General features: G+C 39.3%; 1 protein-coding gene across 10 annotated transcripts in view; it reads left to right on the top strand.

Moving 5' to 3' along the window:
* Positions 1–19,864, top strand: part of kcnab2a (potassium voltage-gated channel subfamily A regulatory beta subunit 2a) — a 149,783-nt gene that overhangs the window by 103,898 nt on the left and 26,021 nt on the right. For all 10 annotated transcript variants that reach the window (XM_055160200.1, XM_055160202.1, XM_055160198.1 and 7 more), the window contains 4 exons: positions 6,822–6,865; positions 8,230–8,267; positions 9,483–9,562; positions 19,618–19,662. In XM_055160200.1, coding sequence (XP_055016175.1) covers positions 6,822–6,865; positions 8,230–8,267; positions 9,483–9,562; positions 19,618–19,662 — 207 coding nt within the window. The remainder of the gene's footprint in view (positions 1–6,821; positions 6,866–8,229; positions 8,268–9,482; positions 9,563–19,617; positions 19,663–19,864) is intronic.

The following is a 19,864-nucleotide window of genomic DNA, read 5'->3' as shown; positions in this document are numbered from 1 at the left end:
TAAAAAGGAATGGATTTTCTTATTGTTAAATGTTCAAAAAGGCTTCAGGCTTTTGAATTGTTAATTAGTTATTACTAAATGAGGGTGACAAGATGAAAGTTGGAAAAATATTCATGATAAGCCTTATCTACATAACAAATTACCAAATAAACACAGGTCATATTTGGATTGTAGCTCCATACAAGTTGTGTTTTTCATATCTTTTCATACAAAACTAATGAGGATTCCTCATTCTCTTTTTTGTGAGTGCTCTCTTTATACAGCACAGATAATATAATAATAATAACAATAAAACAAACACAACACAGTGATATAATAAAGCAATTGTATTTTTGAGATAGTACAGAATGGGTGCTGTGCTGTCTGCTGATATCCAAGATGGGCTAATTTGTGGTGTTTCATAATGTGCACCATGTAATATAGAATAAAACAAGAGTAGTGTTTTTAAGAGAGAAAAAAAAAGGAAAAAATATATAAGTAAAGAAAAATGTGTTTACAAATAACAAAGATGATCACTAGAGTGTCAAAAGTTGAATTTCTACCTCCTTAGTTTGTAAATTATTGGGTTCCTTATTGGGTTTCTATGGAGATGTCATCGCTCTGCCTGGAATGTTCTACAGTATGATCTTAAAATAGCTCTAACTGACATTTATTAGATTACAGGTGATTTTATAGCTCAAAAATACCATCAAAAAAACAAACAAAAGGGCTTTCTGACTGTGAGCGGGGTCACCTCTCCACAGATCTGACCTCTAACATGGTCTGGTCTGGTCTCCATGAAGATAGAAAGGTTCAAGATCATACTGTGAAAAATTCCAGACAAAGCAATAGCATCACCATGGAGAAAAGCATTTGACAGACCCCGCACCAGTTACACAATGCACCTTTAAAACATGACATTGTTCCACAATACAGTCTTGAACATAACAATGCATAATTTGAAGAAGTCAGCTAATGTGTCCTTGCATTGCTCATATACTCTTACAGTTGGGGCTTATGCAACTGTGGGCCAAGTATCTGATAATCCCCTGACAGTGGCTGATGAAAATAGTGGAGCGCTGGAGGCACGCTGTACAGTTGCTCGTGGTTTATCTAATTAGACAGGTTTATTGTGCAGCACAGGCCCCACTCTACTATTTCTATGTTACTTAACACAGATGGGCTGAATCATAATGAATGAGCTCTACAAGGCTTGACACCAAAAGCTCATTGTACAGTGTTCAATCAAGCAACAATTTACTACGAAAATGGAAGAATGTGGGATAATGCAATGCAAATTTGAATTTGGCAGTAACAGAATTTGCAGTAACCTACATAGACCAAGCCTGAGGCAAAACAATGATTTGGATGCAATAATTTTTATTTGGGTAAATAGAGAAACCAAAGAGAACGAAAGTGGTGTTTTGTCTCATTTCAACACAGGCAAATAAACAAGTAATATGTTTCATATATGGAAAGCTATGCATTTCTTATTACTCACAAATAAGAGTGAGTGATATACCTATTATTATTGATTTCAGAATTAACCCAAATCCCTCAGTGATTCCTTCTATTAAGGGTGCACTGTGTGACTTTTCTAGTGGAGGGTCTGTCACCTGTTTTATTTTCATGGAGAAATTTAATTTCAGTGTATCTATCTCAAGGGAGACAACTAGGCTACATTACAAATCAGATCCGTGGTGAGGCAAAGCTATTGGGAATTGTATTTTTTAGGAACACCCGTAATGAATAAATGCTAGATAGACCTGTTTAAAGTCTTACCGTGGAATTTTAGTATTTATTCATTGGATCCCCTTTAGTCCTTACAGAGGTAAGACTATTCTTCCTGTGGTCCAAGTTCTTGTGCAGTTTTTCATTTTAGATATTACAGTAACAATTTGTATTTTGGAATAGATTGTGTACAAAATTCATCTTGCAGTATTAGAGTACCATTGTCAGAACAGAGTACCGGTAATTGATTTTGGTTATAGCCATACAAATCTAAACTCCCACATTATTCCAATAAACACTATAATTGAAATGTACATGTTATTGCATTTATTCATGATAAATTGGCCTTCTACAACACTCAGCCATAATTAAACTTTCATTGTTTTTCATTGAAAACACTCAAATCATTACGGACCCTTTGGGCATTTGTGTTTGCTGTAGCTTAAGCCCAGAGGGGTATTTACTGATGCAATTATAAGAAGCAGTTAATTGTACAGGGCTCTAGTGGTTTGCTCAAGGGCCCATGTCGACCTTGTGGGGACGTCCTGGTCGTCTCTGGATTAGACCTGACTCACCGCACTCCTGCAGAAGACCACATTACAGACCTCACTGACCAATGCAAATCTTTATAATGAGCTGCTATTTGTGGAAGAATAATAGGAAAATACAGTCTGCCAGGATTAAAGTGCATAGGATTATTCGTCTGGCTGTTTTTGTAAATTGGAATGCTTTTGGAAATTAAACAGTTTTAATATAATTGGAAAGTCATAGTATTAAAAAATTTTTTTAAAATGGTTACCGTAAATTCTGGACTATAAGCCGCACTTTTTTCTCACACTTTGAATCCTGTGGCTAATAAAAAAGTGTGATTAATATATGAACAGATTCTTTGTTTGACACATTGTCCATTAAAATATATGGCCTATGGTTTGATAACAGAACGGATGCGTGCAGTCTGAGTGCAGAAAACGCCGCTGTCTGTGCGGGTAACACATGGATCTATGGTTAACATGAATATTGTCAGCACACTCAAATAGTTTATCGTCGTGTAATAAAATAAGTTATGATGCTAAATTAACATTAGTGAGGGGGATATGTCTTACCCGTATACGTAAATGACGAAAAGACACTTCTCAAACTTCAGTAGCTGGACATCCACTCATACCTAATTGACAGAACTAGCCCCGCCCCCCCAGAGAGCCTGAAATCTGCTGAAATCTTACAAGACACTGACATGATACAGACAGACAGGCTCTTTCTGCAGGAGTCATGCGCAGTAGAGCTCGGGGAGAGACGGGGGTGATGCGCCAAGGAAGATGCTCGTTTGATTGTGTTTTGAACAGTTATTTTGCGTTTCATACACACACTCCTCATGGAAAACACACGAAGAAATGTAGATGATGCAGCTTTTAAGTTAATGGCAATTGATGTGGCTGTTGAAGAAGGAAACGGAGCTGCTGCACATGAGCTCATCAATGAGTCGATGGTGAGATTTTGGAAACATGACAAACTGACTCAATGCAAGAAAACGACAAAAGCTTTCAAAGGCGATAAAAGCAGATGGCCCAAGCTTGATAATATATATATGTACAATTTTAAAATTTTATTTAAATTTAGTCAATGCGGCTTACATTCAGGTGTGCTCAATAGTCCGGAAAATAGGGTACATGCAATATTTTCAAAACCTTTAAATTTTTTATCACTTTAACCACAGTCCTAATTTCTCATCATCCTGAAACCCATGGATAACCATAACTGGAAAGACTAATTGAGTTGTGGCAGCCATAACATTGGATTCTCCAATACAATCATACACCAGTACCACTAATTCTGTTGTCAAATTTGGTTTGTTTTGCCCAAGGACGCAATCAGAGTTTGCATTGAAGAATGTGGAACTCAAACTATCAACCATCTATTGAGTATTAGTATTCTATTCTACAATACAATACTAATACTGTACTATATTTGTTCTCATTAAGAAACATTCTTCCCTGGCAGAAGTTTACTTTTCTTATTCACTACAATAGTTTCATATCTTGTGTCTTAACATACAGCCCCCATAATCCCAATACGCACTCTTATTCTTAAGTCCAGTGCTCTGCTTTGACCCTAACCCACTGCTGTTTCTATACCGACCATCTTGTAAAAATATGTTGGATTTCCTCCCACACGCTCACTCACTCCTGCACATGTTACATCATCTTTGGCGCTAAAGTTGCTTTTATCTTTTTACATTGTTATCTTGTGTCCTATATGTAGGTCAAGAAGAGGTACACTTTATTTCAGTAGACTCATTAGCTTTTAGTTTTTTACAGTGGTAGTGAAAATTATTTTTATCATTGTTGGTAATACATTTTGTTTGCCCATTAGGAAAACAAGTCATGATACGTTGAATATGTTCAGAAATATGGGAGAAATGTGTGAGAAAGGGCAAGATGGGGACACATAAGACTAATTAAAACTACTTTCAAACTAAATAAAATAGATTATATTTTGTATAAAGTAATATTTGTAATTGTGAGTTCACATTTAATACTTCAATCACCAACCACAACATTTATAGGCATCTTTTAGCATGTTTCTGATGGATTGTCAGAATAATTGTTTTAAATGGCCCATATCATGCTATTTTCTGATTTATATATTGTTATAATGTTATTTCCTCATCACAAACATACCTATAGGTGTGTTTTGTTTCATTCACACATAACCCCTGCACATTTAGACTGAGTTTTTCTCTCAAACAGAAAACACTGTGTTCCATCTTGTGATGTGGTAATACAGAAAGTACTTGACTGTGTTTGAAACTCCATACACCTTCACTATAATCATTTGGGTCATTGCAGCCCTGGAATTGCCAATCTCTACTGAGCAAAAGGTAAAAGGTAGCTGTTAACATGAAAACTACCTCCACATGGCATCACATCACGAGCCTTTTGAGCTTTGGAGATGTACACAATAAAAGATTACTCAAACATGTGTGAATGAAACAAAACACAACTTCAGGTATGTTTTTGAGGAGGTAACATTATAACATGACTTAAAGCTCACAAGAGTGAATTTTGCGTAATATAGGACCTTTAAATTCTGTCAGTATCCCAGTTTATTGTGAGTGTAGTTGTAGATTTGAGAAGTACATCTTTACCATTGCAAGACAGGGCCACCTCCTTGCTACTTCTGTTTGGTACTATACTACCTCTGTGTATGAAAGATTTAGGTGTTGCCTGCTCAGTAGCTGATGCAGACTGCAAATGACTCAAACATGAAATGCTTTGACAAAAACACTCCTCCTCTTAAAGTTGTGGTTGTCAGTGCAAAACCTCAGACACTCTAGCTTTGCGATAAACACATCGTGAGCTTAACTCCTGTCTGTGCGCTTTGCTTTGAGGGATTTGAGTCAGTCTGGGCTGTGGGATCCCGATGCTCTGTGTGTCAAAATGGGACACTTTAAGAAGCACTGACACGCCTCTGCACACTCACACACTTTTCCCCATTTAGTGTGTATTTAGATTCATGCTTGTGTCACATTTATCTGAACTGCAAGCTTTTATTCAAATGAATGAGTTCACTACAAAGAGATTAAAGGTCAAATTGACTCACACGCAAAATTGACTCTTGTGAGATTTAAGCCATGTTAAAATGTTACCTCATCAACAACATACCTAGACTTGTGTTTTGTTTCATTCACACAGACATGTTTGACTAATGCTGCATTATTAGTCTGTCCAAAGCTGAAATTGCTCTGTTCCACCTTGTCATGTCATGAAGCTGTAGTTTTCAATTTAACAGCTACCTTTCATCTTTAGTTCAGTAGAGAGTGGAAATGCCAGGGCTGAACTTATGCAAATGATTTTAGTGAAGGTGTGTTGAGTTTAAAAGACAGAGGAAACCCACCTATGTCTGGGTGGGTTTCCTCCGGGCATTCTGGTTTCCACCGTCAAACCTAAAAAACATGCACCAGGGACTACTGTGCACTGTCCCTGTTTCATAAATAAAATAAATAAATAAATAACAATTGAGCACTTCCTGTGTTACCACATGGCATCACAGAACAGAGTGTTTTATGTTTGAGAGAAAAAATCTGCCTAAATATGTAGGGTTTGTTTGTTGTGTGAAGGAACCAAAACACAACTCCAGGTATGTTTTTGATAGGGAAAATGGGCTCTTTAAAGATATGCTGTGTGACTTTTCTGGTGGAATGTTTGGCATTTGTTTGTATCCATGGAGATCTCATATCTTAGCCTGGAATATTCTGCCGTGTGCCATTACATGTATTTATCTATCATTTATTCTAGTTTGGCTGGGATGTCAAATTGCTCAGAAATACCTTGAAAAACATGCCTTCTATCTTGCTGGACTGCCTGTCCACAGATCTGACCTGTCCCTTGGTGCAACATTCCTTTCTCCACAGACCGATATAGCCAAGTTTTATATCGTTCTGTGGAACATTTTAGGCAAAGCAATAAAGTCTATTGCACGCGGCAGATCGTGACCTCCATCAAATTTACCAAACGTCGAATTTTTTACAGTAGTTCAGTCCAAATGGAACACTCATGAATACAAAAGGAATATTTTATGCAGTTCACAGGCAGCAAATGAACAATCTGCTCAGTTATACTGGATGCTACAAAACTACTACATTTTAGGAAGAATTACATTTCTTGCCAGATAACACAAAGATAATGTGACCTGATAAGAGCAGGAATCATACTGGCAACCTTGAATCACTGGGCACCATCTGGTCTAATGCATTTGAAGCAAAATTGTAGCACATGTTCACACACTTGAATAAACTCAGACTAGATCAGGACCAAACCAAGTCTACATCAGGACTCAACCAGGATCAAATGAGGTCCAAGCCTAAACATGAAAACATAATTGCTGCTCTCACCAAACTAACGCTGATACTTAATATTCCTAAGATACTGAAACTAAAATTTGGTATTAGACTGTTTGACTGTATGACTTGGGCTAAACTGTACACTGTGAGAGGGCTATCTGATCAGCTGGGGGCAGCTCTTGTGCTAATGCTCCAGTGAAGTGTTAAATGCCACAGATCACTGCCATCTCAGCGCTGCATTAATATTAATATGAGTCTCTTTTTTTGACAGAAACCTTGGAAAGTCGGGCCTGAGGGTGTCCTGCCTGGGATTAGGTAAGAGTCACTGCATAATACACTTCTGATGTGATAACCTCACAGACCTCAGCTGTAAAGAGACACACTCAGGGCTGCCGCTTTGTCATCATATGGAAAGAGATTTTATTTACGTAATTCAAAGCACTTAAGTTTAAGTTCTAGAAATACAGCTATTATGTTCATGCATTACTAAGATTGTTGCTTTATACTGCTAATGTTTTTACTTTGCAGAGTTCACTAAAGGTCCTATATAGCACAAAATTGACTCTTTTGAGCTTTAAGTCATGTTAGAAGGTTGTTGCCTCATTTAAAACATAGTTGGAGTTGTGTTTTGTTTCATTCAGACATTTTTGAGTAACATTTTATTATTAATCTGTCTACATCTCCAAAGCTCAAAAGGCTCTGTTCCACCTTGTGATGTCATGTAGTGGTAGATTTCAAGTTAACAGCTTCCTTTTACCTTTTAGTTCAGTAATTTCAAGGCTGAAATTACGCAAATGATTTTACAATGTATTACATCTTATTACCGTATGACATCATAAGGAGTGCTTTCAGAAGAACACAGCCTAAATATGCAGGGTTTGTGTGTAAATGTTTGAAAGAAACAAAACCCCATTTATGTTTTTGATGAGGAAACAACATTATAGATCAAAAAGTAGCATGATATGGGCCCTTTAAATTGACAGTTGTAATAGTAGACTTTATATGGATGCCCTCTGATCTTATCTCGGTATGTTATATGTTATATTTGCTTAGAGAGAAGGTGTTAAATGAAGAGAATGAACAGATGAAATCAAAGTAGTTGACGTATCTGACTAAAATAGACTCTTGTAAAAGTACTCTGCATATATGGATAGGTCACACGTACGCATGAAGAGTTAATGTTAACATCTAGATTAGCCAATTACACAACTTTTCTAATCAATTTGAGCAATAGTCATAATAGGAACACTATTAGTAGTATGGCCCTACTACAATCCAACTTTACCTATGAGTTTGGGACTTGATGGATATTATAATATTGATTTTGACTTATTGACCAAAAATGGTATTGGCTGAAAAAAATCCATGTTGTACTATACCTACACATTTAACCTACATCTAACCTACTGTTTCCCCCAATTAAGTAATCAAACTTCTCTCGTGACTCTGAACACTTTCTCTAAATAGTGATAATTTGTTTTGAACCTGGTGCCAAACTGGATCGTCCCCTGAACACATGTCTTCTCACGTGGCCTGTCAGTGCTCTTACAGACACATACGTCTTCACCCATGCTCGTATGAAGTATGAAAAGTGTTATATTTAACTGTGCAGCTCCAGTGTACAGTGTGTAGTATCAGAGATCTCAGCAATTTTGAGCCTCTTCCCTTTCCGTCCACAGGAACATGGGTCACATTCGGCGGACAGATAACAGATGAGGTGAGAACACATGGATGTTGTCTTTTTAACACCAGTCAAAAGTGTAGGAAATTTAACTCTCACAACATATCTGGTTTGCAGTTGCACAACATGGTACAGCCTGCAAAGAGATTATACTGTAGAGTAGTTAAGCAAGCGATGCTATGAGTAGTTCTACACATGATGGGAAAAATGCCATATATAAATGTATATATAAATGACTGTAAAATAAAAATATATGTGCGGAAAATATCACATTATACCCCTGTTAGAAAGATTATGCAGTTATTCAGTTACTATGACCCAGGTGAAAGTTCACACTAGGACTGCTCGATTATGGAAAAAAAAAAACATAATCACGATTATTTTGGTCAATATTAAGATCTCGATTATTCAAGCCATTTTTTTTTTTTTTTTGTTATGTGATGCATTCAGCATTTCTCTCTTTCAAAAAAAAAAACCCTAAACAAAACACTTTGCTGATGATAATTTACTCAAAACTTTCAAATTGAAAATAAATATAGGCTACAAATATTTACTTTAGAGCAGTTTTGTGATGTATAAAACATAAAATGAATAAAATCTACTTGTAAATAAAGCATAGAAAAACCTAAATGTATCCAGAATAATCTTTATATCCAGCTGTTCTACAATCTCTATATTTAAAAAAAAATGAAATAAATATACTTATTTATATAGAAAATATCCCAAAATAAACTGTTAAGCTTTATCGTTTCAACTCGATTATATGAGATTGGAGATAGTTTGACACACAAATCAAAATCATGATCAAAATTCAATTAAGTGAGCAGCTTTAGTTCACACCTTAGGATAGTTCAATGGACAGATACTCCTTATAAACAACTAGGGTGTATAAGCATGGTTAGTTCTTCCATTCAGAGAGATAACGTATAAGCAGTGTCTTACCAGGATCTTATCGGAATCGAAAAAATCTTTTTTTGTTATTTAATTATTTTTTATCAGCTCTTTTTACAGCATGTTTTGTAGGTTTAGCTGTAGAGAATATACTGAATATCCCTGTTATGCACACATTTCACAATAACAATTTTGATACTTTGCCAATTTGACCCCAGTGATACGTTTGTCTAAGCTTAATTCAATATTCCACTGACGATATTGATAAGAATCTCTATTTTGGATGTTGTATCAAAGCCTGTCGCATTCATACATTAGTGATCTTTTAACCACGTGTATGTGCCCCTTCCTTCTCACCAGATGGCAGAGCAGCTGATGACCCTGGCCTATGAAAACGGCATCAATCTGTTTGACACTGCAGAGGTCTACGCGGCTGGAAAGTGAGTAAAATGGGCACCGCTGGTCATTTCTCTGCAGGATGAGGAGGTATGGGCATTTGAATCGGGCACATCTGCTCAGCATAAATGCACCATAAAGCCCACGCTATATAAGCCCAAATTATTCCTCTCCCTGCCCTGACAATGGGCCAATTCAGACAGGTAAAGTGGTGAGGAGATGGTTGGCAGGAAATAGGGTTGACATGGTGATGTGGTCCAGACTTGAAAGGTTTTATGTGCGAAAATTGTAGAGAAGTGAACATTGCAACCAAATGGAAATAAGGCTAAGAAACTAGAAATCTATACAGAAGAAAAGGTCAAAATTTTGTGTCTGCTGTTATTTAAACATTGAAATAAAAAAGGATTTACATTTCATTACTGAGACTGATTATCTGGTTGAGTGTCTGCCACCTGCTTGTCTCCATAGAAATATAATTTTGCCTAAAATGTTCCACAGTATGTCATAAAACATGCTGTGTCTATCTTAGTGGAGACAGGTGGTCACCAGGCCCCTTTGCAGTTCAGATATGTGAAGAGGCAATCCTGCTCACAGTCGTAATGCAATTAAACTCTGTAACTGAGTACAGGCAGATAATGTATTTACTGTGGAATATTCTAGCCCAAGCAGTAACATCTCAAATTAAAATTAAAGTGAAAAATATATATACAACAAATAGGAAGAACATCTTTTAGCCACTTGATATTGTTATATAAAAATAATAAGTCTACTCCAAATCTTAATGGGATATAAAAAGTACTTACATTATGGATTTGACTATAGGTTCTACTGAGGAGGCAAACATACAGAAGCCTTGTGACGTGTAAAGATAATGCAGCCATGCACAAGAAAATGTTTCAGGTTAAAAACATTGGCATCTGAGACCATACAGCAGCTGTACTGTTCAAATCCCACTGAGTCATTCCTGGAGTTTACAGGATAAATATAGGAAACATGCAATTTAACATCCGTGAAATGCCCCCTGGAGGCTGACAATTACATAAAGTGCATACATGTGTTCACTGCAAAGAGACAGGACATTATAAAGGACATCATTAGTGTAGGGATGTCAATGAATTTTTGTGGGGTTTTTTTGCAAAAAATTATGAAATCTTGTATAATAGATCAAAATTGGTAAATGGTAAAATTATTTAATTACTCAATCCTTTTTTTTTTTTTTTTTTTTGAAAGTGTAGATGTATTTGAAGTTTTATTGTTCTTATTTCCTTTTAAATTTTTTGGTTCTTGCTGTTATATTTATTGTGGTTGAAAAAATGATAAACCAAAATCTTGAAATCTCTTCTTAAAGGTGCTCTGTGCAACTTTTCTGGTGGAAGGGCTGCTACCTACTTGTCTCCATTTATGTTGTTATTGATGTTATTTCTTTGCCGGGAATGTTCCACGGTATGGCATTAAAGATATCCATCTAGCATTTATTCATTACATGTGTTTCTATTGCTCATAAATACAATTAGTCCTTCTGTGAATAGGGACGGCTCTCCACAGATCTGAAGTGTAATGTCGCGTAGTGTTGTCGCCTGCTTGTCTCCCTTGAGATAGACAGGCTTAATCTATACTGTGGAACATTCTAGACAAAGCCATAACATCTGCATGGAGATAAACAGGCGGTGGACCCTTCACTGGTTGCCATTAATCACAATCTACAAAACGGTCTGACAGTTTGACATATACCAGTAACTAACTTTACTATGCATTTGTCATCACCTTGTTTAGTTGAGATTTGTGGCCCTAATTCCCACGACAGACACTGACTTTATTTTTAACCACACACACACCATTCTTGCTTTTTGCTGCTCTGAAGTCAAGCATGGATTAATCTGCCTTTGTAGTAACTCGCTTTGAAATAATCTAAGGGATTATCCATGCTAACAGTACCACTGATTAACGGCAGCAAGTCACTTTGTAATCCCCCTGGAATAATTCTAGTTTTGGATTTATTTTAAGAGAGGTGAATGGAGCCACACTCCAAAAACTAAAGAGCTTAAACTGAAGTATAAGCATTTAGAAGAAAACTACATCTAATCTGTTTTCATTATGTACAGACAGGTGCAGACAAGAGGGCACAATGTTTTATGTTGCCACGTTTGGAAATTTTGTGGAGACCAAAAATATAAGATCATTGTATAGATACTGAGAAAATACTATAACCAAATATACGGGTTTAGGAAATATCAGTTGTTAATGTATCTCTTAATTCATCCCTAAAAATACAAATTTATATATTTTTAAACTGCTTAATTAATAATGCATGTGTTTTATTTGTTTTGTTTTACTTGCTAGCTTTATTTTATTGTACCATCTTTAAGGACTGTATAAATAAAATGTATGTCAGCACTATTATAATTACAAATTTATGACATTAACTTCAGAATTCTAAAAAGGTAAATCTCACTAGGAAATGATAATAAAACAGCAAAAGTGAAAAAAAATATATATATATCTTAAACTTCTGAATATAAAAAATCCTAGAAATTCTTCAAAAACAACGAAAATATGTGAGATTAATTCAAATATTTTACAAAAAGTCAGGATTTCAAATAGAGACAACAGCAAACCACGTGGGAGGTCTGAACTATACGCATTCTGTTGTGTTTTGATCATGTTCAGACAGGGACAGAAAGCTAATCCTTGACACTGAAATCTGACCTTTGAACCCCGCCTCCCTCCAGAGTGACACGGATCCGACGGAGCACCGCACGGAGCTGCAGTGGCACGTGCTAATGTTAGCGATAGCCTGCCACCGTGCGCAGTCAGGCACAGGTGCTAATCCTGACACTTCCTGCACCAAAGCAGATTATGTGACACATATCTGAGTTTACTGTTCCGCTTTCATGTGCTCTTCTCTCCGCTCTTCATTAAACGCATAAGAGACCGAAGGATCTCTCAAATAACAGCCATTCAAGGCTACTGGCTCTGAAACTCGTTATGTTTCCCGCAGGTTTAGACTGAGGCTAAAGAGGTGCAAGCGACTTATACTTGAATCATTTTACTGAATACAGTTATTGGAGTAAAATATCACTTATTGCATTAAAGCACTGATTGCATATTAAAGTTCCAATATTAAACTATCCATCCATCCATCCATTTTCTTCCGCTTATCCAAGGTCGGGTCGCGGGGGCAACAGTCTGAGGAGGGCCTCCCAGACTTCCCTCTCCACACACACTTCCTCCAGCTCTTCCAGGGGGATCCCGAGACGTTCCCCGGCCAGCCCAGAGACATAGTCCCTCCAGCGTGTCCTGGGTCTTCCCCGTGGCCTCCTCCCAGTGGGACATGCCCAGAACATCTCCCGAGGGAGGCGTCCAAGAGGCATCCGAAACAGATGCCCGAGCCACCTCAACTGGCTCCTCTCATCGTGGAGGAGCAGCGGCTCTACTCCGAGCTCCTCCCGTGTGACTGAGCTCCTCACCCTATCTCTAAGGGAGCACCCAGCCACCCTGCGGAGGAAACTCATTTCGACCGCTTGTATCCGCGATCTTGTCCTTTCGGTCACTACCCAGAGCTCATGACCATAGGTGAGGGTAGGAACGTAGATTGACCGGTAAATCGAGAGCTTCGCCTTTCGGCTCAGCTCCCTCTTCACCACAACGGTCCGATACAGCGACCGCATCACTGCCGACGCTGCACCGATCCGCCTGTCAATCTCACGCTCCATCCTCCCCTCACTCGTGAACAAGACCCCAAGATACTTGAACTCCTCCACTTGAGGCAAGGACTCCCACCCACCCGGAGAGGGCAAGCCACCTTTTTCCGGTCGAGGAGCATGGCCTCGGATTTGGAGGAGCTGATCTTCATCCCAGCCGCTTCACACTCGGCTGCAAACCGCCCCAGTGCACATTGCAGGTCCTGGTTTGATGGAGCCATCAGGACAACATCATCTGCGAACAGCAGAGATGAGATCCTGTGGTCCCCAAACCGGACCCCCTCCGACCCCTGACTGTGCCTAGAAATTCTGTCCATAAATACAATGAACAGAACCGGTGACAAAGGGCAGCCCTTGGCGGAGTCCAACATGCACTGGGAACAGGTCTGACTTACTGCCGGCAATGCGAACACAGCTCCTGCTCCGGTCATACAGGGACTGGACAGCCCTTAGCAAAGGGCCCCGGACCCCATACTCCCAGAGCACCCCCCACAGGACACCACGAGGGACACGGTCGAATGCCTTCTCCAAGTCCACAAAGCACATGTGGACTGGTTGGGCAAACTCCCATGAACCCTCGAGCACCCGATGGAGAGTGTAGAGCTGGTCCAGTGTTCCACGGCCAGGACGAAAACCACACTGCTCCTCCTGAATCCGAGGTTCGACTATCGGCCGGATTCTCCTCTCCAGTACCCTGGCATAGACCTTACCAGGGAGGCTGAGGAGTGTGATTCCCCTGTAATTGGAACACACCCTCCGGTCCCCCTTCTTATACAGAGGGACCACCAGTCCAGAGGTACTGTCCCCGACCGCCACGCGATGTTGAAGAGGCGTGTCAGCCAAGACAGCCCCACAACATCCAGAGACTTAAGATACTCAGGACGGATCTCGTCCACCCCCGGAGCCTTGCCACCAAGGAGCTTGCCAACCACCTCAGTGACTTCGGCCAGGGTGATGGATGAGTCCACCTCTGAGTCTCCAGCCTCTGCTTCCTCCTCGGAAGACGTGACGGTGGGATTGAGGAGATCCTCAAAGTATTCCTTCCACCGCCTGACAACATCCCCAGTTGAGGTCAACAGCTCTCCCCCCGCACTGTAAACAGTGTTGGTGAAGAACTGCTTCCCCCTCCTGAGGCGCCGGACGGTTTGCCAGAATTTCTTTGAGGCCGTCCGATAGTCCTCCTCCATGGCCTCCCCGAACTCCTCCCAGCTCCGAGTTTTTGCCTCTGCGACCGCACGGGCTGCAGCACGCTTGGCCCGCCGGTACCCGTCAGCTGCCTCAGGAGTCCCATGAGCTAAGAAGGCCCAATAGGACTCCTTCTTCAGCCTGACGGCATCCCTTACTTCCGGTGTCCACCACCGGGTTCGGGGATTGCCGCCGCGACAGGCACCACAGACCTTATGCCCACAGCTACGAGCGGCCGCATTGACAATGGAGGCTGAGAACATAGCCCACTCGGGCTCCATGTCTCCAGCCTCCCCCGGAATCTGGGAGAAGTCCTCCCGGAGGTGTGAGTTGAAGATCCCCCTGACAGAGGGCTCTGCCAGACGTTCCCAACAGACCCTCACAATACGCTTGGGCCTGCCAGGTCCCTCCGGCTTCCTCCTCTGCCAGCGGATCCAACTCACAACCAGGTGGTGATCAGTTGACAGCTCAGCCCCTCTCTTCACCCGAGTGTCCAAGACACACGGCCGGAGGTCAGATGACACGACGACAAAGTCGATCATCGACCTCCGGCCTAGGGTGTCCTGGTGCCACGTGCACTTATGGACACCCTTGTGCTCGAACATGGTGTTCGTTATGGACAAACTGTGACTAGCACAGAAGTCCAATAACAAAACACCACTCGGGTTCAGATCGGGGAGGCCGTTCCTCCCAATCACCCCTCTCCAGGTGTCACTGGCGTTACCCACGTGGGCGTTGAAGTCCCCCAGTAGAACAACGGAGTCCCCAGTCGGTGCACTGTCCAGTACCCCTCCCAGGGACTCCAAGAAGGCCAGGTACTCAGCACTGCTGTTCGGCCCGTAGGCCGACACCACAGTGAGAGACCTGTCCCCGACCCGAAGGCGCAGGGACACGACCCTCTCGTTCACCGGGGTGAACTCCAACACGTGGCGGCTGAGCTGTGGGGCTATAAGCAAGCCCACACCAGCTCGCCGCCGCTCCCCGTGGGCAACGCCACAGAAATGGAGGGTCCAACCCCCTTCAAGGAGTTGGGTAAACTATTCTCTGATCTATGTTATAATGTTGTTTCCTCATCATAAACATACCTGGAGTTGTGTTTTGTTTCAGTCTTCTTTATTTTATGAGTTCTTTTCTCACAAAAAACAGAAACAGAAAACACTCTGTTCCACCTTATGATGTCATTTGGTATTAGGAGGAAGTGCTTCATTGTGTTTTTGAACCTCCACACACCTTCACTAGAATGATTTGGATGATTAGATCCCTGGAAATGCCGATCTCTCTGAATTAAAGGTAAAAGGAGCTGTTTACTACTACATGACATTAAGGTGGAACAGAGCGTTTTGAGATTTGGAGATATGGCCATAATACAGGATTAATCAAACATGTGTGAATGAAACAAAATGCAACACCAGGTATGTTTTTTTGCCATTATAACACGGCTTAACGCTTACAACGCTCTTTTATACTGTTTTATACTGACTATGAGAACAAACCATAGTCTTTTCCAACAGAGGGAAACATGGACTCAGTGTGTATGGTTTGTAGTATAAATACATTATGTTCCCCTAATAACAAGTACAAAAATCTGCATAGTGTGTTGAATTTTTTATTAATTATCACCACAAATGGCAAAGTTATATTAAAAGGTAGCCAACTGTTACGTGAAAATCCTGTTGGAAGGCACTGCCACTCTGCTCTAAAATAGAAAAATAAATGATGTCTCGTCTTTGTTTCATCATATTTTTGGCAGATGTTGACTGAGTCTCCAGTCGATTTGTTTTGGCGCAGCCCTAAACACCAAAACCGTTAATGGTCTAATTCATCACTCTCATATTTACACATTGATTTTTGCAACAGTTCCAATATGGCACATTGAATCAAAATAAATGTTCACAATTAGGCCCTCAGTGTGTCTGCTGTTGTTATCACCAAGCTCACACTTCGTCAAAGCTTTTAAAACTGTGAATAATTAGCTGAATATTAGTTTGATTTTTGGAAGCATTCAAACTTTCTACACTACATTACAAATCACTACATTAGCCTCCAGTGTAATTGTACTTTGGTGGGGGAAAACTGCAGTATTTTTGAATCCCCCCAATTGCTTCTGTAAAGAGATTGAGAAAACCTTATAAATTATTTGTAGGACTATTAATTACTGAGGTATGCACCCGAAATAAAGTAAATACAATAATATACAGCAGGCTTTGATGCATACTTTTTATTATTTAATCCCAAGGCCTTGAAAAGTAACCAAATCAAGTCGTGAAATACTCCTATGCACCACAAAATTATTGACATGTGCACCTAAGCTTGCTAAAGGTAAAATTTTACTCTCAAAGATTGACAAAAATCTATAAATGATCTATAAAGCAATTATACTCTGACATTTTTCCTTGTTTATTGTATGCGTCATGTCATTTATTCCAATTGACCATTTTAAGCACATGTAATCAATTGATTTTAAAGAAAAAAACTGGTATGGTTCTGTTTTATATTCTTAAATGTCTTTTGTATTTTTAATGCAAAGAGCAGACGCAGCAGTTTGGCTGATCTCAGGGGAGGGTCTTAAAAGTGTGACCAGCTGGGATTGTCTGCAGCTGCTGTGGTTCAGGAATACAACAGGAGAAATGTGTCTAGATACGGAATTTGTCAAAACCGACGAGTATTTACAAAGATGAAAATATTACAAATTCAATTCCCAAACCATGTGGATCCTTTATATTTGTAGTTTATGTAAGGTCCATGCAGCTGAAAAAGATTTTACTTAATATAGACAGAGCATGATCAATAACATGAAAACTGTTGAAATTAATGTATAACAAATAATAATTAATCAAGGCGCCTAGAAAAAAGTATTGGCAGAATTTGAAGGGACCATTTAAAAGTAAATTTTGGTGTGATTGAGATAACTCGACTATATATTCTATTGTTTGTTGTTTAAAGCAAAGAAGTGATTAAAAACTAATACCTAATGAGTCCAGACGACTTTTAGTCTGGCTTTAAAAAGTATCATGACACGATATGGAGGAAATTAAAAATGTAATAGTTTTATTGAAGAGGTTCTTGTGGAGTTAAATGGAGGAGGAAAGGTCTTAAGTGTGTTAAGAGGTATTGATGGAGTGAGTTTAAACATCACGATACAGCACTTTCATCCAAATGTAATCAGAGTGAGGGCCATACCAGGACAGCTGTTCAATACTAACTTTGCATTAGTCTGCTCCTGCTGAGTAACCGGAAAAGTACAAGAGCTGCTGTGTCCGGAAGAAGGGAAGTTTTCATCTGGAACTGTCAAAGTGATGAAAGTCTGAAATGTCTTTCACAGACCACCAAATCATCGCAACCTCAACTCCTCTGTATTCAAAATGTATTTCTGTGAAGCCTTGATTATTACGATGATTAAGAGTGGGCCGAGCGCCTTCAGGGATACCCTTGATAATAGGTAAAATATCACTGACGTCATAATAGTCCACAAAATAAGTTGTGTAAATGAAGATCTTTGGTCTTCTAAAATTATCACTCTATTTTATTGTAGCAAAATGTAAATATTAATAAAAATTCAAACGGTCTCAATCTCATCAAACATAAATTTTCAATATTAGCTGATTAACTTAGTATTCTTAGGAACTACTGTATATAGCATTTTCTAAACCAGTGTTTCTTCCAAACTTTTTTTTCGGGGACCCATATTTTAAAAGTCATAAACCTTTGTGACCCAAGTCAATAGACAATATTCATAAATCACAAAATAAAGGTGTATTTGACCATTATTGAAATAATAATAATAATAATAATAATAATACCTCTTACTTATATAGCACTTTTTTTGGACACTCAAAGACGCTTTACAAACAATTAGAAGTAACACTGTAGAAAACGGGGAATTATGGGGGCAATTCCAGTTTGAACAGGTGAGTTTTTAGATGTGATTTGAAGTGCTGCAGTGAGTCCAAGTTCCTGATGGATTGTGGGAGTGAGTTCCAGAGGGAGGGGGCAGTGGCAGCGAACATTAATAAGGATATTTTATTGAGTGATCGTGTCTCTCTGAACAATTGGTATTACTCAAGTTTTAAACAATGAAAAACAGTCATTGAACCTGCAATAAAAGGATCCAGAAGTCGCCTCTTTGGATATTAAATATATCCCATTTCTCTTTCTTTTCAACATTCTGAACATACTGGAACAAAATAGTTTGTAGAACTGTATATTCCAGACATACATGCACCCAAAAAAATCTCTTGTGACCCAGTCTTTGGGAAACAATGTTCTAAACTGTAACTGTGGCTGTACTGCTCTTTAATGAAACTTTATCTCTATGAAAACCTAGTCAATATTTGAGTCAGAAACTATCCGGCCCCTGCATATTATTTTGTTTTGCAGTTTTGCAATGATAAGGCGTCACATTGTTTACACTGGGGTTCCTTCTGTACATGTGTATTGTAGAGCAGACAGGGCTGTGGCCAGTTAATGAGCCCCATGTTGAACTGAGCTCCCTCATAACGCCAGTCATTACCTCCCTGCAGACGGTAATGATTGGAGTGGCCCTACGGAGCACCTGTCTCATCCACTCTCTATTACTGCACCTGCCAACTCATGCTGTGACCTAAACAGGTGGCCACTAAAGCTCCCTAAATTATTCATTGTCTTGCACAGAAGTGATTCTATAAAAGTGCAATATGAGAGTATGGAGAAAGATTGCATGTATTTTAGTCCAATCAAAACAAGCTGCAGTATTGTATTTGACTTATTTCAAATGTTAAATCCTTTGAGGTTTGAGGTTTGGACTTTTTATTCTTCAACCTTCTTCTTTTGGGCTCTGTTTGATATGTAAATAGTAATGTATAATTTCTGCCAAAACACTAAATTAAACTACGACTGGTTGTATTTGTATATGTATACTTATTCTCTAAAGCTGTACCATGTAACCTTTTATTTAAAAAAAGACTAACATAAATACTATTTTTACTTAGTTTTTTCTTTTCTCTTAAGTTACATGGTGCTTGATTGATTTTTGAAAAGCTTAAATTATATTATAACAAAACAAAAAGAACAGTTGTCAACAATTGTCACATAAACAACTAAAACGATTCACTTTTGATGTACTAAATCAGTCAGCTTGTCACTTTTTAAACTGAATTACAAAAATAACAATAATAACATTTTTTGAAGTCACATTTATGTTCTACTAATAACTGTTTTCTGCTTGTTGTTCTTAGGGCAGAGGTTGTGCTTGGAAACATCATAAAGAAGAAAGGATGGAGGTAAGAAGCCACACTTTAATCACTTTTGGTATTTTTTTAATTTCCGCCCGGTCTGCCCGCCTTCCTAATCTGGGATCATCTCTTTGCCTGCACATATTGGGAGGAGGTACTGTGTTATGAACTGGAACATTTTGGTACAGAGCTGAAAGATTAATGTAGACAGCCTAGCCATGCTTACAGCCCCGTGTCCATCCTCAATGAA

The sequence above is a fragment of the Boleophthalmus pectinirostris genome, unplaced genomic scaffold (assembly GCF_026225935.1).
Source record: "Boleophthalmus pectinirostris isolate CB_2022bp ecotype Guang Dong unplaced genomic scaffold, ASM2622593v1 HiC_scaffold_3, whole genome shotgun sequence".
Taxonomy (NCBI): domain Eukaryota; kingdom Metazoa; phylum Chordata; class Actinopteri; order Gobiiformes; family Gobiidae; genus Boleophthalmus; species Boleophthalmus pectinirostris.
This window is presented reverse-complemented; position numbering and strand designations above follow the sequence as displayed.